The 17,191-nt window shown below is 59.0% G+C and overlaps 2 protein-coding genes across 6 annotated transcripts; one reads left to right on the top strand and one right to left on the bottom strand.

Annotated features, from left to right (window-relative positions):
• Positions 1-137: 137 nt before the first annotated feature.
• Positions 138-16,802, top strand: AGBL5 (AGBL carboxypeptidase 5). Of its 5 annotated transcripts, XM_061350256.1 has the most exons (15): positions 144-462; positions 732-903; positions 1,961-2,127; positions 3,373-3,550; positions 4,727-4,905; positions 5,395-5,950; positions 7,473-7,642; positions 10,310-10,445; positions 10,669-10,859; positions 11,446-11,654; positions 15,113-15,228; positions 15,503-15,546; positions 15,706-15,854; positions 16,033-16,121; positions 16,261-16,471. In XM_061350256.1, the coding sequence occupies exons 1-15, from the start codon at positions 266-268 to the stop codon at positions 16,327-16,329; spliced, it is 2,622 nt and encodes an 873-aa protein (XP_061206240.1). In that variant the 5' UTR covers positions 144-265; the 3' UTR covers positions 16,330-16,471. The 5 variants fall into 5 exon arrangements, with proteins under 5 accessions (XP_061206239.1, XP_061206237.1, XP_061206236.1 ...); XM_061350253.1 differs by having other exon boundaries at positions 141-462; positions 11,449-11,654; positions 15,706-16,121; positions 16,261-16,802; XM_061350252.1 differs by having other exon boundaries at positions 142-462; positions 15,706-16,121; positions 16,261-16,802.
• OST4 (oligosaccharyltransferase complex subunit 4, non-catalytic) lies at positions 16,609-16,890 on the bottom strand. The gene has a single exon (XM_061350257.1). The coding sequence runs from the start codon at positions 16,888-16,890 to the stop codon at positions 16,777-16,779; it is 114 nt and encodes a 37-aa protein (XP_061206241.1). The 3' UTR covers positions 16,609-16,776.
• Positions 16,891-17,191: the final 301 nt, after the last annotated feature.

The raw sequence follows: 17,191 nt of genomic DNA, 5'->3' as shown, positions 1-17,191 counted from the left end.
TGTGTGCTACGCATGTGTGAGCACACGTGTGCAGACACAGACGTGCCCACGATCTCCCGGCCCGGAGGCGTGGCTAGAGGTGGGGGTGTGGCCAGCACGGGGGCGCTGTCCAACGAGCGGGTGCGCTGTTGGGGGGCGGTGAGCCAATGGGCGGTGGCGTTGCTGTTGCTAGGCTGCGCGGCGGGCCGGGACTGGGCCGTGGCTGGCCGGGCCGGGCCGGGCCAGGCAGGACGGCGGGGGAAGGCGATGAGCGGGCTCGGCAGCCATGGAGGTCCGCTGCGGGGGGCTGCTCTTCAGCTCCCGCTTCGACTCGGGCAATCTGGCGCGCGTTGAGCAGGTGGAGCCGCTCGGGGCGGGGGGCGGCCCCGCGGCCTGGGGCACCGCCCTCCCCGCCGCCGACTATGAGTTCAATGTCTGGCTGCAGCCTGACTGTGCCCAAACCGAGTACGAGAATGGCAACAGGTACTGGCGGGGCCAGGAGCGGGGGACGGGGGCTGAGGAGACAGGGGAGAAGGGCAGGCTGGCGGGGTTGGGGGCCCCAGGGGTCTGGTGCGGGGGAGGGGAGGAGGGGGAAGGCACTGTCGGTAGATCTGGGGGGGGTCTGGGAGCCTGTGCCCCCCGCAGGATCTAACGGGTTCTTGGCTTGCGGGGTGGCCGATGAGGGCCGGGGGTGTACGGTGGGCTCAGGCACCCCAGGGCAGGGGCTGACCCGGCGGTGCCGCCGCCTGCAGGTCCTGGTTCTACTTCAGCGTGCGGGGGGGTGCTCCGGGGAAGGTGATCAAGCTGCACATCGTGAACATGAACAAGCAGAGCCGGCTGTACTCCCAGGGCATGTCCCCCTTCGTGCGGACCCTGCCGGTGCGGCCCCGCTGGGAGCGCATCCGTGAGCGGCCCAGCTTCGAGGTACGGGTGCTAGGGCTGGGGGGTGTCCTGAGAGCCCTGAAGTTGGTAACAGGCAGTGAGAAGACCCTGGGTTTGAGGGGTTAGCACTGGGGACACAGACATCTCTCGCTCACCAGTGACTTCCAGCCCGTGGCAGGGCAGAATGAGGCTGGGGGAGCTGTTTTGTACTTTGGCAGCCCCATGGGAGAGGTTGGGGTTTGGGGTAGTGTCAGGAGCCTCTCCCCAGGGCTGAGTGCCCGGGAGAGGAGGAGCTGGGGGACCGCAGAACTGTGCTGGAAGCACTCCTGGTGCTTCCGTTCCCTTTTGTCAGCTCTTTGTGATGAGCTGACGGGGTTGCTGGTGCCCCCGTGAGGGGAATGGCTTGGGGACAGAGCCCAGGGAACTGCAGACAGCATGAACAGCCATGACCACAGCTGATCCTTGCAGCCCTATTAAGCTGTTTAGGCCTAGAACAGGAGTTTGCTTGTTCTGGCACTGTCTGTGGTCTGGCAGGAGCTGCCCTGGGGAGAGTCACTTGTGGGTGCCCTGGGTCATCCCTGCACCATGCATACTGCTGTGGGGGGCAGCAGCCCCCCTGGCATGCCTCCAGTTCTGTCCCATGGAACAGGGGCCAGAGAGTCTCCCATCCCTGCCAAAAGACCTGACAACGCTTGACTTGACCTGTGCCAACACCAGGGAGAGACGCAGTGTGCAGATGAGCTTTGCAGCGCTCATTAACTTTATGAAGTGTCCCACATTGGAGCATTGTTTAGTCTTTGAGGGCTGGTGGCTGCTGGGATGAGGAGGAACTCCTGGCTTGGCCCCAGAGGCTTTGTTGTCCCTTCAGGGACCTATGTGCAGTATGGGGGGGGGTGTATGTGGGACCAAAAAGCTAGCCTGGCATGTGTGGGGATGTGAACAAAGCTGGCTGGGAGCTGCTGGGAGCATGGCTTTGCTTCCTGTGTGCCCAGAGAAGGGCAAGCGGCTGCGGGCATGGTGCGGCTCTGGGTGCATGGACTCAGCGGCTGCGCCTGGGGCTGCCGCGCCTTCGCTCAGCTCTGCTTTGTGTCCATCCCAGATGGTGGAGACGCAGTTTGTGCTGTCCTTCGTGCACCGCTTCCTGGAGCACCGCGGGGCCACCACCTACTTTGCCTTCTGCTACCCCTTCTCCTACACGGAGTGCCAGGAGATGCTGGCGCAGCTGGACAGCCGTTTCCAGGAGTGCCGGCACATGTCTCCTAGCAGGTGCGCTCCCCCTGCGCCTGGCCTGTGTCACTGCTGCAGAAGCATGATATTGTCCACCTCGGGGTCTCTGGGCCCCCCAACTCTCCCTGACATCCACCTGGGCTTTGCTCCTCTGGACCCCAGCTCCGCAGCTGCAGCAGCTTCCCCCAGGCATGCGCTTCCAAGGGGTTCCAGAGGGTCTTTGGGCTGGATCACACTGGCATTCCTAAGAGCAGGTTCCTACCAGGCGGGAGAGGCTGAGGGGTAGCTCTTGGTTTGAGGAGAGGAGATTGTCAGAAGTCAATATCTCAGTTGCTTTCTCCCTCCTGGCTGCATGGAGTTCCAGGCATCAGCTCCTGCTGCTCGCTTCCTCTACAACTGCTGCACTGGGCTCTTTGTGGATTGGTCTAGGAAGCTCCCCTAGTCTCAGAAGTCTGAGGAGAGCTTAGTGCCGGCTGAGGGGTAGAGGGCAGAGCCAGTCTTCAGGTATCTCTGTGGAGAGCTTTCTCCTGCAGCCCCTCTTGGACCTGGAGGCTTTCCAAACCTCCAGCAGCACTGGAATCATCATCCCTTTTCTTATACAGGAATTTGGTCTTAAATTGTCACGTGATAGAGAACTGAGAGGAGTTCAAAACCTAGCAATCTTGACAGTGCTATTGCAGTGTCTGCAGGTAAATTCACCTGCTGGAGAGAGACTCCTGAGCCGCTCAGGCTGGTGGCAGGGTCAACCAACCCCTGCTGCAGGAGGCCCCAGCTCCCTCAGCACGGCGGGATCTGCTGGAGCCCAGCTTGGGCTGTCAGCACTGCAAGGTGGGTCATGCTCCTGTCTGCATGCCATCATTGCATCCAAGTCCAGTGCTGGTCCTGGCTGTTTGTCCCGTGCTGAGGCTGTGGTGACCCTGGGCAGACCTTGCTGGGGCTGCCAAGGGCCAGGGGTTATCCATCAGGGGTTATTTCCCCACCTGACTGGTCTTGTGTTGCGACAGTGGGATGACCTGGTCAGTCCTGGTTGACTTGGGGTTGGTGAACCCCCGGGAAGCAGAGCAAGCACAGACATGTGGTCCCAGTGAAGCAGCTAGAGGCAGAGTTTGGGCTGTAGGTGTGGAGAGCATCCCCTGACCAGCTCCTTAAGGACACCACCAGCACCATCCCCGGCTGAGGCTCAGCACCCTGGCCCTTGCTCCCCAGCCCAGCAGCACACTCAGCCGCTCGCTTCCCTGGAGGGGAGGCTCTGACCTGCACTGAGCATCTCCCCTCACCCTGCAGCCCCCTTGACTCTGTCTATTACCACCGGGAGCTGCTCTGCCATTCCCTGGACAAGCTGCGTGTGGACCTGCTCACCATCACCTCGTGCCACGGCATGCTGGAGAAACGGGAGCCCCGGCTGGACAAGCTCTTCCCGGATACCGCCACTCCCCGGCCTCGCCGCTTCGCAGGGAAGAGGGTGAGCTGCTCCCCTAGCTTCAGGGCTGTGCTGGGGATGGTGTGTGGCCAGCAGCCCCCTGTGCTGGGAGCTTGCTGCCACCTTCAGGTGTCCTATGTGAAAGGTGGTGTGTGCTGAATGCTGGGTGGAGTGCAGGGAGTGCTTTAACGGCTTTAACCTGACAGAGGGGAGATTTACATGAGATCTTAGGAAGAAGTTCTTCCCTGTGAGGGTGGTGAGGCCCTGGCACAGGTTGCCCAGAGAAGCTGTCGCTGCCCCATCCCTGGCAGTGTTCAAGGCCAGGTTGGATGTGCTTGGAGCAACCTGCTGTAGGGGAAGGTGTCCCTGCCCATGGTAGGGATTGGAACTGGATGAGCTTTAAGGTCCCTTCTAACCCAAACCACTCTGTGATTCAATGATTCTATGAGCAGAGAGTCTGTGAGATCCCTTGTCAAGGCGCAGAAGCCTGCCAGGAGCATCTGTAGCATCTCAGCACCATGAAATGCCTTCTGGTAGCACCATGCACCTGTTCCTCTGGGCAAAAATGAGCATCTCATTGTCTAGAGGTTTGCTCTGTTCTCCTCCGAGCGGTGTTGCTCCATTAAGCTGTGAAGGAATTGATGGAAGTGCTGTGCACATACTTGGGGTGTCAGCCCCCACTGCGGTGGCTGGGGCCTGTCTGCCAGGAACAGGACAAGCAGGGAGCTCCCTCTGATGCTGCACAGAGCTGGGATGGGCAGCCAGGAGGGTGTGGGTGTATCCCTGCTGAGCAGCTCCTGCCAAGTGAGGGGCTCTTCAGGACGTGCTTTGTGTTACCCTGCAGCCAGGCTTGTGCACTGCTGTGGGGATCACTCAGGGCTTTCCCCTGGGGGCTCCTCTGTGGCTATGCTCTGGTTCCTCCTGGCAGCAGGCTGCAGGGCTATGGCCCTTTGATCTCATGCAGGGATATGCAGCCTTATTTCAAGCAGGATTTAGGAGAGGCACTGGGCAAAGAAGCCACTGAAAACTCTTGCATTGCCATGCCAGTACTGAGCTGACTACTCTGTACTGGTCTTGGCTCCATCTCAGGCACCACAATGCCTGGCTGCAGACCAGGAGCTGCCCCAGGGAGTGATTGGCACCTTGGCAAAGCCATTGCAGCACCTCTGCAGAGGCAGGAACCTGCCCCTCATTCCTCACCTGTCTGTTTACCCCCAGGTGTTTTTCCTGAGCAGCAGAGTCCACCCAGGAGAAACACCCTCCAGCTTCGTCTTCAACGGCTTCCTGGACTTCATCCTGCGTGAGGAGGACCCCCGTGCCCAGATGCTGAGGCGGATGTTCGTCTTTAAGCTCATTCCCATGCTGAACCCTGATGGGGTGGTGCGAGGCCACTATCGGTGAGTGAGCATGGGTTGGGGTCCAAGCTGGCCCATTCTCTTCTGTTTGGAGCCTGCTGTGTGTTTCATGGTGGCTGGGAAGAACAGGTCCACAATCCAGGCTCTCCCTGTTCCTCACTGGGATCTCTGGTGAGGTTCTGGGGCTGCTGTTGCCTGTATATGTCACCTCCCAGGTCAGGGCTTTCTTGCTTCAGGGAGCAGCACTGACCTGTGCCTTTGAGGCACTGAGGTGCTGTCCTGTCCTGGCTGTTGTGGCATGTTGGAGCTGGGCTGGCTCCAGGGAGGAGGGAGATCACTCAGGGCTCTGTGTCTCACTGTGGCAAGTGCCCCTCCAGAAGAGAGGTTCTTGGTTGCTTTGGGGCAGAGTCTCTGCCCACTTGACCAGGATAGAGCCCAAAGCCTCAGCCATTACAAGCCAAGGTCAGTCTGCCTTCACAGAACGGATGGTGCTGCACAAAGGACCTTACATCTCCCCTGTTCTTTCAACAGAACTGACTCCCGTGGGGTAAACCTGAACCGCCAGTATCTCAACCCTGATGCCGAGCTCCACCCCGCGGTGTATGGAGCCAAAGCCATCCTCCTGTACCACCACGTTCACAGCCGTGTGCTGCCAGGCTCTCCCGACTGGAGGACGTACATCTCCCCACTCAGTACCAGCTCATTAAGCACAAAATCCTACAACCATTCCATCCACAGCAGCCCCCCATCCTCACAGGCAGCCCTCTCGGAGCTGGAGAAAGCCAATAACCTCCGCAACTCGCCCAGGGCCTGGCGTGCCAGCGTGTACCTCAGCCCTTCTCAGGAAGCCCGGCTCCCGGGAGTGCTGCCCTCCCGCCAGGGCAGCAAGGACCCAGCTGTCTGGATTCTCTCTTCGAGCTGCACCTTAGAGCACTGTGAGGAGGAAGCCCAGAGGCCTCCAACACCTCTCCCTGAAGCCATCCCACCCCAGGACAGTGGGCTGGCCTACTACGTGGATCTCCACGGGCATGCCTCCAAGCGTGGCTGCTTCATGTATGGCAACAGTTTCAGTGATGAAAATGATCAGGTGAGGGCAGGAAATAAGAGTATGGAGGTGGTGGTGCAAGCTGGAACCCCCTCCCAGTCTTCTGAACATTCCTCCCCACTGCTGGGAGAGGGGGTGGGAGCTCCCTGTCAGGATAGGGCTGGTGCACCTCAGGCCTACCCTGCCTTCTGTGCCCAGGGGGGTGGTGTGTATGTGTGTGTGTTCTCCTCCTCCTCTTCCTCCCCTCCCAGGCCTGTGTCTGGAATGGCAGCAGCAAGTCATGGAATCACAGGTTGGAAGGGACCTCAAGGACTGTCTGGTGCGACCTTTCTAGGCAAAGCATGACCTAGACTTGATGACCCAGCACCCTGTTTAGACAACAGTGGCCAGTGCTGGGGAATCCACTAGTTCCCTGGGGATATTATTCCAGGGGATGGTTTTACTCATTGTGCAAAATTGTCCTTTCGTATCTGGTCAGAATCTCTCTGTTAGTAACTTGTGCCCATCACCCGTTATCTTTCCCATGTGACTCCTTGTAAAAGGGGGATTCTCTCTTTTCTTTGTAGCCACCCTTTAAATATTGAAACATGGGAATAAGATCTCCCCTCAACCTTCTTTTCTCCAGGTTGAACAAGCTCAGCTCTCTCAGCCTTTTCCTCACATGGCTGCCCAGTTCTCGGCTCATCTTTTTGGCCTTCTCTGGAACCTCTCCAGCCCGTCCACATCTTGGTTTTTGTATGGTGGGAACCAAAACTGGACATAGTATTCCCAGTGGACAATGCTGAGTGGGACAGTGACATTTTTATTTCTACTGGTGATGTCCTTGTTGATGTTCCCCAGCATCCTGTTGGTTTACTTTGTGGTGGCTGCACACTGTTCACCCCTTTTCCTAGGTGCAAGACTCTTGTGCTTGAGCTCCATAAGGTTCTTTTTAGCCCACTCTTCCAGCCTGTCCAGGTCATCCTGCAAGGTGGCTCTCCCTTCCAAAGTATCTACTTCCCCAGTCAGTTTGGGATCATTGGGAGGCTTCATCAGGGTACATTTGATCCCATTTTTCCAGATCATTTTATGAAGACACTGAGCAGTGTTGGGCCCAGTATCTATCCCTGGGGGACCTCACTGGTGACAGGGAAGGAGCTGTTTACCACCACCCTCAGGAAGCAGCCAGTCAGCCAGTTTCCACACAAGCACACAGAAACTTGGTTGGACCATAACATATTGGTCTTAGCTTTCACCCTGGGGAGCTAGTGTGGACAGGACAGAGGAGCTGCCCCTTCCTCTCCTAAGGAATGAGAGTATGGGGAAGAGCTATGCTGCCAGGCCCCTTGCTACCCATAAGCAGGTTGTGGGAGAGCCCAGCTTCTGCCTCTCGCTGCTGGAGATGGGCAGAGGGCAGGCAGCATTCCCCAGGGAAGGGCTTGACCTTGTGAGACACTAAAATTGAGCAGAGCAGGCACAGCTGACACCCCAGCACATCCCAGAACTTGGTACTGGTTGTGCTGTAACAGCAGGGACAGCCATGGACCCTCCCTAAGTCACACGTGTGCCCCTCTGTGCACTGCAGGTGGAGAACATGCTCTTCCCCAAACTCATCTCCTTGAACTCACCTTACTTTGACTTCATGGGCTGCAACTTCTCGGAGAAGAACATGTACGCCAAAGACAAGCGGGACGGGCAGTCGAAGGAGGGCAGCGGGCGAGTGGCCATCTACAAAGCCCTGGGGATCATCCACAGGTAGGCAAACCTCTGCGTGCTCACAGAGCATCCATGCCAGCTGCTCTGGCTGGCTCACCTCTGTTGTGGAAGAGGGAAAAGGGTCTTGTTGGATGCAGGATGTTAAGGGAAGTTGAACCTGGTTCTGGGGGTAGCAGTGTCCTGCACGGCTCTCTGGTGAGGGTGGGACTGGCTGAGAGGAGCACTGGGTGCTCAGTGTGCACAGAAGGTATTACAAATGTTTATTGCATTGAGCTGATTCTCCTAAAGTAGTAAATATGAACTCCCCCACTTCTCAGTTTCATAGGTTTTAGTATTCGGTGTGAAAACAAATCGTCCCACAACAAAAGCTAATACTGGCAAAGGGTGAAGAGTTCACCAGTTCCTCCTGGCCTTGAGGCCAGGACCCCCCTGTGCCAGACACTGCCACATTCCTGTGCCACCAGTGTTGTTCTGCTTCATAGAATCACAGAATGGTTTGGGTTGGAAGCGCATTCAGTTCCAACCCCCTGCCACAGGCAGGGATACCTTCTACTACAGCAGCTTGCTCCAAGCCCCGTCCAGCCTGGCCTTGAACACTGCCAGGGATGGGGCAGCCACAGCTTCTCTGGGCACCCTGTGCCAGGGTCTCACCACCCTCACAGGGAAGAACTTCTGCCTAAGAGCTCATCTCAATCTCCCCTCTGTCGGTTCAAAGCCATTCCCCCTTGGCCTGTCCCTACATACCCTTGTAAAGGACAAGATTCACAGCCTGGCTCCTCCTCTTCCTCCCATACCCCCATCTCTTCACGTCCCTCCTGCAGCTGCTCTGGCTTCATGTCATCACTCTCATAGAACTCTTATGCATGACTTTCCAGAAGGAATTCTTTTATTTCCTAGATGTTTATATTCATATTGAGCTGTAATTAAAGCCTGTTGAGTTGCAATGGGCTCTACTTGCCCAGACTTTGCACGCAAGATTGCCATGCAAGATTCCAGCCTCAACCACTCTGTGACTCAGTGAGTTGAGGATATGTACATGATCCACAGCAGCCACATGCCTCCCTCTAGCAACAGATGGGATATTTTTGGCCTGTTGTGGTTGCTGGGAACATAAAAATGACTGAAGCAATCAGATCAACAGCCTGGCTTACCCTCTCCTGGCCCTGGCCAGCTGCAGGTGCTGAGGGAAGAGTACGAAGAGTGTGTAATGCATCCGTAGTAGAGGCTGTGTTTCCCACAGATCTGTGGTTCGAGGAAATGTGGGAGTAGTGCCAGGCTTCCTGCCAGCCCTGGCCTTCCTCCAGAAACCCCCATATCCCTTCTCCTGCAGACAGCTGCTCTCTGTAGGTGTGGTTCCATGGCTGGTGCCAGGCCAGGCTGCCAGCGGGGGCGGTGGCTCCTTGGCTCCTTTCTTGCCCCCATTTCCTCAGCACTCGCTGTGCACTTCTGCTGCTTCCCTGAGGGTCAGGGAGTGTCTGAGCCACCTAACCCTGCCCTGCAGTAACAAATACCTGAGATTGGGGCTGCTGGTTTAGCTGCTTGTGGCTAGCAGGGAAGAGCCCATTGTTAATCCAGCAGTGACACCCTGAAAAGGGGCAGATGTCAGGAGGGCACTTGGTGCCTGGGCTGTGTCAAGCTCATGTGGAGAAAGATGCTTGGGTTCTTGTTGGGCAGACGCAAGCTGTTCCAGGTGATGGTGCTATTGCCCTTCTCTCCTTCATGCTCTAACAGGACTCGATTGGTGACATTCTGGGGACCAAGATCAGGCTGTCCGGCAGCTCTGGCCCTGGATTGTCATATTTGAAAGAATCACAGAAGGGTTTGGGTTGGAAGAGACCTTAAAGCTCATCCAGTTCCAGCCCCCTGCCATGGGCAGGGACACTTTCTTGTATACCATGTTGCTCCAAGCCCTGTCCAACCTGGCCTTGAACACTGCCAGGGATGGGGCAGCCACAGCTTCTCTGGGCACCCTGTGCCAGCGCCTCACCACCCTCACAGGGAAGAATTTTTCCCTAATATCTAATTTAAATCTCACCTCTGTCTCAGTTTAAAACCTGTCACTACAGGCCCTTGTAAAATGTCCTTCTCCAGATTTCTCGTAGGCCCCCTTTAGGTATTAGAAGACTGTTACAAGGTCTGCCCTGAGCCTTCCCCAGGCTGAACAAGCCCAGCTCTCTCAGCCTGTCTCCATAGCAGAGGTGCTCCAGTCCTCCGATCATCTTTGTGGACAACCTCTGGACTCACACCAGCAGCTCCACATCCTTCTTATGTTGGGGCCTCAGAGCTGGACACAGGACTGCAGGTGGGGTCTCACCAGAGCAGAGGTGGAGAATCCTCTCTCTCAGACTGCTGCAGGACATGGTTGGTTTCTGTTTTTTGACAACAGATGCGGTGTTTGCCTTTCTCCAACCATCAGGGACCCCCTTCCTCCTTGTCACCTTTCAGAGATGGCTGAGTGAAGCCTCACAAAGGCCTCGCAGCCCCTCAGCACTCTGGGGCCTGTGGGCTCACATAGGTTGTGTTTCTCAGGAGATCCCTGACTCCATTATCTTCCTGTTCCGGTAGTTTCCTCCTGGAGCCTCATCTCCAGGCAGCAGGTCACAGCAAGAGCCCCAGCCACCAGCGTCTGAGTGGGACCCCAGACCTCTTCCAAGAGGAAGCAGCCATGGATCCACTATGTAATGTGGGCTTCCTTCTGCTCCACAGCTACACACTGGAGTGCAACTACAACACAGGACGCTTTGTGAACACCATCCCTGTGGCCTGCCATGACAATGGGAGGGCCAGCCCACCACCCCCCGCTGCCTTTCCCTCCAAATACACCGTGGAGTTGTTCGAGCAGGTGAGGGGGTTCCTGCCCATGGGAAGGGTGTCCTGCTTGGGGTCCCTGGGGCTGCGCTTGCCCTGCACGTGCGTGTGCAGAGATCCCTATGGGAACACTCCTCCATTGGAGCCTGTGAACAAGCTTGGGGTTTGTCTGTGATTTGGCATGAGGTTTCCTTCGGTGGAAGAAGCTGCTGCTCCTTCATGGGGTCTTTCTCACCAGTTGCCTTCTGCCCTGACAGGTTGGGAGAGCCTTGGCCGTGGCAGCGCTGGACATGGCAGAGTGCAATCCCTGGCCCCGGATCATCCTTTCGGAGCACAGCTGCCTCAGCAACCTGAGGGCCTGGATGCTGAAGCACGTGCGCAGCATGAAGGGTGCCAGCGGGGGCCCATGGAGGAGAGGGGGTTCCAAGACTCCCCCCAGGAGCTCCATGTAAGTGCCTGATGCATTATGTGCTTATGGGCTGCAGTATAATACCAGTTAGAGATTATAAATGTGAGTTACCCAGCATCTAATGAGGCCATGGTGTATCTGCTTGCTGTTGTGCCTCACTGGGGCCCATGCATGTTCCTGCCGAGTGTGTGAGCTGAAGGTGTGGGTACCCTCAGCAGTCGGGCACCACAGGCAAGAGTGGTGCACGGCCATGCAGGGGGAAGCTGTTCAGGATTCTCCTGCCCCAGTAACCTTGGAAGTGATTATGCTGTCCACATAGAGCAACAGGATCTCTTCTGCTTCTCCTCCTTCTCCCTAGATAAGACTGGGATGGAGGAGGGACTGGGAACTCTGCAACCGTGCTGCTGCCTTGACAGTGATATACAGCATGGGGAACTGGGGGCTGCAGCTGCTCAGGGACAGCCCCTTGTGATGTTCCCAGCCCCAGCAGCTCACCAGCTGCTGGAGAGAAGTCCAGGGGTCTGATGGAGATGTTGTCTGCAGCAGCCTCACACTGCTGCAGGGGTTTGGTAGAGGAAGACCCTTCCCTCAGAGCCAGTCTGAGTCTCCTATTCACCCTTTTCAGCAGGCTCTCCACCTCAAACTCTGATAACGCCCTGTCCCGCATAAGGAGCTTCAGCAATGGTACCAGCGGGAGCGGCAGCAGCCAGCAGGATTCACCACGGATCCAAGTGTCCCCCAGCTTCACCTTCAGCTGCAGCAGGCCCTTGGGTCTGGCCGCTGCGAGCCAGAGTCCTCCGAAGCGCAGCACCAGAGCCCCGGCACCAGGCAGAGGTAAGCTGGGCTGGGAGCCCCTCATGCACTTGATCCAGGACCTGTCGAGCTGCTGTGTGAAGCCCCAGCCCTGAGGGCTCTGTGCCAGTGTAACGTGTGCTTTTATGTAATAAAAGTGGGTTTGTGTGGAAGAAGTACGTGTGAGCCACCATCCTGTCCCCTCAGAAGGGCCCTGGATGCCATGTGCAGCTCTCCTCTCTGTCCCTAGCAAAGTAGCCCTGGCCGGGTCAGGACAGACACCACACAGCAAGACCCATGTTTCTCCTGCCTGGAAGTGGCCCAGCTGAGCCCTGCACCACGGCTCTGCTCCCCTGGCTGGGTAGAGGATGCCCACTGCTTTGGGACCAGAGGAACTCTGTCCGCTAGTGGCTTCTGCAGAAGCTGGCATGGGAAACCTTTCCAGGGCCCCAGCCACTTGCAAGGCCTGTGGGATACACCAAAGTGCCTTTTTCCTTCCCAGGCACCTGCTGCACAGCGGCACTTTGTGGCACATGACTCAAGTCATGGCGAGGCAGGCTGGCAATGCTGTGATTAGTCACTGGGCCCTTTGAACATGCATCGAGTCCTGTCCCAGTGGGGCCGGTTGGCAGCACCAAGCTGCCTGCACAGCTGGGAGACAGGCCCCGGTGAGCCCCATGGCTGCGCTGTGTTCTGGCACTGGGGGCTGCTGAAACAAAGCAAGGTGCTCCTGTGCCCCTGTGCCAGCTTCCTGCCTCTGGAGCAGGGACCTCAGCACTGATCGGGCCCCTTGGTTTGGTGCTGCAGGGGAAGCTCCAGTGCCCTGCACTGCTCTGTGGGCTGGTCCCATAGGCTCCCAGTCTAAGCAGAGGAGCTTGACTGGGAGCCCCAGTCTGCTGTGGGGCTGGTGGGCACCCTGCTCTGACGTATCCCAGAGCCCAAAGAGGGAAGGTGTGTGAGCGAAAGGCCATTTCCAGGGGCGAGGGGCTGCCTGTGTGACTGGTGTGAGTGTTGCTGTGGATGTGCCTAGGGTCTGTGTTCTGGTGCTGCTCTGGGGAAGAGCCAGCTGCATTTCCCACTGCCAGCTTCCTTCTCTTGCTCCGCCTGTGTTCCTTGCGTGGCTTTGTCCCTCGTGTCTGCTTTTCAACACTGTAGTGTCTGTGTCTCATCTGCCATGAGAACGTGGTGGGGAGGAAATAAACAGTTTGTGTTCTCATGGGCACGTTGTAATGCCTGGTCCTTCTGCCATGCATGCCGGGCCCTGGAGCCCAGGGGAGCAGCCCACTGACACGATCCCCACTGCTAGGAAGTTGGTGACAGTGGGGCATGCGAGCAGGATGTGACCTTTTGAGGAGCTGGAAGTAGGGCAGATCAGTGGTGTTCTGCCTCCCTGGTCTGTGCTCTCTGCTTCCTGGCTGCCAGCATGGCATCCTGTGGCAATGGGAGTAACAGAGAGCAGAGCTGAGCACCTGGTGGGATGTCATCTTGGAACTGGGATGTGGCTCTTTTGTCCCTGCCCTGGCACCACCTGACAGCTCTCCCTGCTGCCTCATGTGCATGTGAGGGGCCCAGCACTGCTGCGTCTGCACAGGGAAGTGCAGGCCAGGAATGCTTTGACCCCCCGGCTTTGTCTGTTGTTGCTGCCTTCCCACCAGTGGTCCCATCCTGGGGTGGTGCTGGGACGCTGTCATGGCTGCCAGGAAGGAACTGGGAATGCTCAGTGCTGGCTGCCACCAGCCAGGTGTGACAGGATAGGGGTTAAGGGGCACAGGATGAAGCCACTGCTTCTGAGCCATGTCTCACCCTTCCCCACCCTGTGCACCTCTGCTTGTATGGGACAGGCAGGACATCCCCACAGGCCATGCCTAAGGGCAAGAGGAGGCTGCATCCCACTGGGGCCTGGTGGGACAGCTTTCCCAGAGCGATGGCCAGTCCCCTGGGGACCTGCTGCTTGGGCTGGGGTCTGAAAAGCATCTCAGATGTGTCCCCATCCCAGCTGCATCCACTTTGCCTGGCAGGAAGACTCTTTCCTGGAGGGCCCATCCCACTACTCATGTGCTGTGCCAGCTGGGCAGCCCTGGCCGTGGTGGGGTCTGGTGTTCCCACAGACATGGTGGGCGTTCAGTGGTCAGCAGAGCTGCAGGCACTACCAGGCTGGCTCTCATCTCCTTCCCTGCAGCTGCCCTGTCTGAGGAGCAGTGGAACTGGGGAGGGAAGGGCTGGGCCATGCAGTGGGGTGGCAGGAGCCACTTTCCCAGAGAGCTGCTCTGCCACATTCAGGCCCCCCCATGCTCCAGCCCTGAGCCCTGCACAGTTCCTGCATTGGCCAAGCCCATGGACCAGGCTGGACCTGTTTTCTGCCCATCCTTGCAAATGCCAGGGTGAGGAGAGGGCTCTGTAGGACCCCCTGACCCTCCCGTGGCTGCCACTGGCCTTTGCTGGCTGGAGTTTGTCAACAAATCGTGCCATTTCAGTTGTGACAAGATTAAGAGCTATTGAATGTAAAGCCACCACCCTGAGCGAGTGCTTGCGTGTGTCACCAACCTGCCCCAGCATGGGCTTTGCAACAGTCCAACTCCTGTGCGGGGTCTTAACTCACTGTGGGGTTCCCCATGGTTCATTTGGGCATTTTACACATTGTCAGGTCCCCAGGGGACTGTTGTGTGTCCCCATAGGGCTAGCCCTGTTGAACACCAGCAGCATGGCCAGCCATGCCAAGGGCCAGTGCTCCGCATGCTGCCTGCTGGGCTTATCTCTCCAGGAGCAGGGCTCTATGGCTGCCCAGGAGTCTGGCTTTGCCATATCCTATGGAGCTGATGTGTGTTTTCCCTGGGCCTGGAGAGCTGTGCCCCCATCAGCTTCCTGGGTCTGCCTGGCACAGCTGGTTCAGAGCCCATTGCACCAGTGAGCATGAACCAGGATTGGGCCCTGGCTCCTCAGTCCTGCCTGTGCTGTCCCTACCCATCTCCTGCACTCCAGCACAGGCACAAAGCCTGGTTCTCAGCCACAGCCTTGTCCTGCAGTGACTGAGACGCATGTCTGATGCTGCTGCTTCTGGCTTCAGTTCCCACCAGCAGCCCTGGCCCCACACTGAGCTGCTGAGTCCTGTCATGGTCCTTCCTGCTGGTGCCTCCGCAGCTTCCAAAGCAGCTCCTCCTGCTCTTTGACTTTGGGGCTGCATCTCAGCAGCCTGGTCATGGCAAGGCCAGCAGGCAGCTCTGTCCCAGCTCTCCTGGCTCAAAGGACACACTGCAGTGGCCAGGAGCTCAGTGCGTGGCTGCTGTGCTGCAGGGCATGGTGCCTGATGCAGTGATGTGGGGATGCATCATGCCCGTTGGCTGGGCACATACTCCAGTGGTGCTGCCAGCACATGTGTGTCCCTGTGCCAACCCTGTCTTGTGCTGAGGTCAGGCAGCCGCTGCCCTGCTGCAGCTCAGAGGCCCCTCACCACCCCAGTGTGTGCCCAGCACAGGCTGAGCTCTCTGTTGTTTGTCACACAGGGACCCTGCCATTGGGCACCCAGACAGCACCAAGCACAGGCACCAGCCATGGTCCAAGGAAGGCCCAGCAAGGTGCAGAAGAGCCAGTGGCTGACCATGGCCCAGAACGGCTGCAGGTACCGCAGGGGGCTGGGGGGGCTGCCCCATGGCTCTGGGGCTTCTGGGGGTAGCAGGGTAGGGAATATGCGGGGATGCACACTGCGAGCCATCATATCCTATCTGTGGGGCTCCACTGGAGCTTCTGCCCATCACGCACATTTCCCGAGCTTTGCAGACAGCTGGGGCAGGGGGGAAGGCCCGGATCATGGCTTTGCCCTCTGCAGCCATAGGGGGTTCCTGTGAGGAACACACTCCCTAGGTCACCGGTCTATTCTCCTCTCCTCTTTATAGGTGATCTCCAGGAAGCTGGATGCCAGGAGAGGGGAGCAACCCGGGTAGGTGTGGAGGCACCCCACAGCATGGGGCACCCCTGAACTGGCCCAGAGCCCACGCTGACACTGGCAGTGGGACTGGAGACGCAGGGGGGTTGGGCACAGGCATACCCACCCACCCCAGCAGCACCCACCTCAGGAGGGGCCCATGGGTCTCCACAGGCACCCTCCACGCCCCAGCAGGATCCCCGTGCGGAGGAAAGGGGCAGTGACTGGGCAGAACCCATCAGGGCTCCACACCAACAGCGCCACAGCCCACCAGGCCAGGACATTCAGCCGGGACAGGCCCCAGGCCTCACAGTTTCCACCAGGTAGGGCACGGCGTGGGGCTGTGGGGCTGCAGCACCCACTCAGTGCCCAGTGCAGGAGGGGACCATCACGCCTAGGCATGGTGGGTGCCCTTGGTGTGCTGCATCAGGCCCAGAATCCCACAACCCCCAGGCCTGGGACAGCCTTACTGGTGGCCAACACTAGTCCCTGTCCCTGCAGGGCTCTGCCCAGAGCCCCCTGCACTCCCCGACGGGGTGCAGAGCGCCGAGGAACTCCTCCTGTGTGGGGACAAGGTCCTGCACCCCCAGGTATGGCCCTGCAGGGCTGCACTGCAGCCATGGGGACCCCTGCCCAGCTCTGCCCTGTGCTGGCAGGGCCTGGGCAGGGGCGACAGTCCTGGGGAGGGGGCTCCATTCTCACTGCCCCAGCCCCTCTGCTCCCTCACAGCACCCAGCCACAGGCCCTCCCTCGCTCAGCTCCTACCGGCAGCTCCTTTCGTTCTGCGCCGAAGCCTGACCGTGCTCTGGCACCCCGGATCCCCAGCGTGGGGCAGGGCTGGTCTCCCCCTGCCCCAGGCCTTGGCCGGACTGAAGCTGCAGCAGCGTGGAGCCCTGCCTGCAGCCACCGCACCGCTCACCCCACACCGTGCCTATGCCTGCGGCAGCCACCGCTACTGGCCCACAGCAGCTCCCAGTGATAGAAGGCTCGCACCGGGGACAGCCCCGCTCCTCCCCGCGGGACCGGCGGAGGGGCCTGGCACAGGAGGGAAGGGTCAGGGATTTTTACATCACACGGTTTCGTATTGTATTACTGTGTTTCCGTTAAACTCCGTTTGGAAGAAGCACGGCCTCTTGTCTCAGCGCAGCACCGCTCTGCTGTGGTTACCATGGAGCAGGGCAGCTGGGGGCAGGTCTGCGGGTGAGCCAGTCTGGGGGTGCTGGTGCGGTGCATCCCCAGGCGGCCTCACTCCTGCTTCTTGGGGTTGTTGACGGCCACGTAGTGGTAGAGCACGACGAGGAGGAAGAGCGATACGCCCAGCATGTTGGCGAAGATGGCGAGCTGCACGTCCGTGATCATCCTGCCGGGGGATCGCGCTGCCAGCCACGCCGGGGCACCCCAGGAACCTCCAAAGACCCCAACCCCGCTGCGACCTCCCCAAGGACCCCAGTCCCCTGCCAGGGCAATGCCAAGGCACAGGCCACCCGCCCGGGATGCCCCCGGGGCCCTCACTCCGCTGGGACTCCTCCACAGGCCTCCGCTCTGCCGGTGCAGCCCCAGTACCCCACTGGGACACGCCGGGACCCACCCGTTGTGACCGCCCCCGGCGGGGCAGAACCCCGGTACCGACACCCCCCCCCCCCCCTCGTACTCACGCGCT

The sequence above is a fragment of the Neopsephotus bourkii genome, unplaced genomic scaffold (genome assembly GCF_033783945.1).
Source record: "Neopsephotus bourkii isolate Nb327-2 ecotype Australia unplaced genomic scaffold, CSIRO-AGI_Nbou_v1 NB_481, whole genome shotgun sequence".
Lineage (NCBI taxonomy): Eukaryota > Metazoa > Chordata > Aves > Psittaciformes > Psittacidae > Neopsephotus > Neopsephotus bourkii.
This window is presented reverse-complemented; position numbering and strand designations above follow the sequence as displayed.

What these genes read in the sequence shown, in the direction of transcription:
- AGBL5 (XM_061350252.1), top strand. Translation starts at nt 266, where the DNA reads ATGGAGGTCCGCTGCGGGGGGCTGCTCTTCAGCTCCCGCTTCGACTCG. An exon ending in GAGTACGAGAATGGCAACAG is followed by an intron (nt 463 to 731) that starts GTACTGGCGGGG and finishes CGCCGCCTGCAG; the next exon opens with GTCCTGGTTCTACTTCAGCG. An exon ending in GCCGCTTCGCAGGGAAGAGG is followed by an intron (nt 3,551 to 4,726) that starts GTGAGCTGCTCC and finishes GTTTACCCCCAG; the next exon opens with GTGTTTTTCCTGAGCAGCAG.
- OST4 (XM_061350257.1), bottom strand. Translation starts at nt 16,890, where the DNA reads ATGATCACGGACGTGCAGCTCGCCATCTTCGCCAACATGCTGGGCGTA.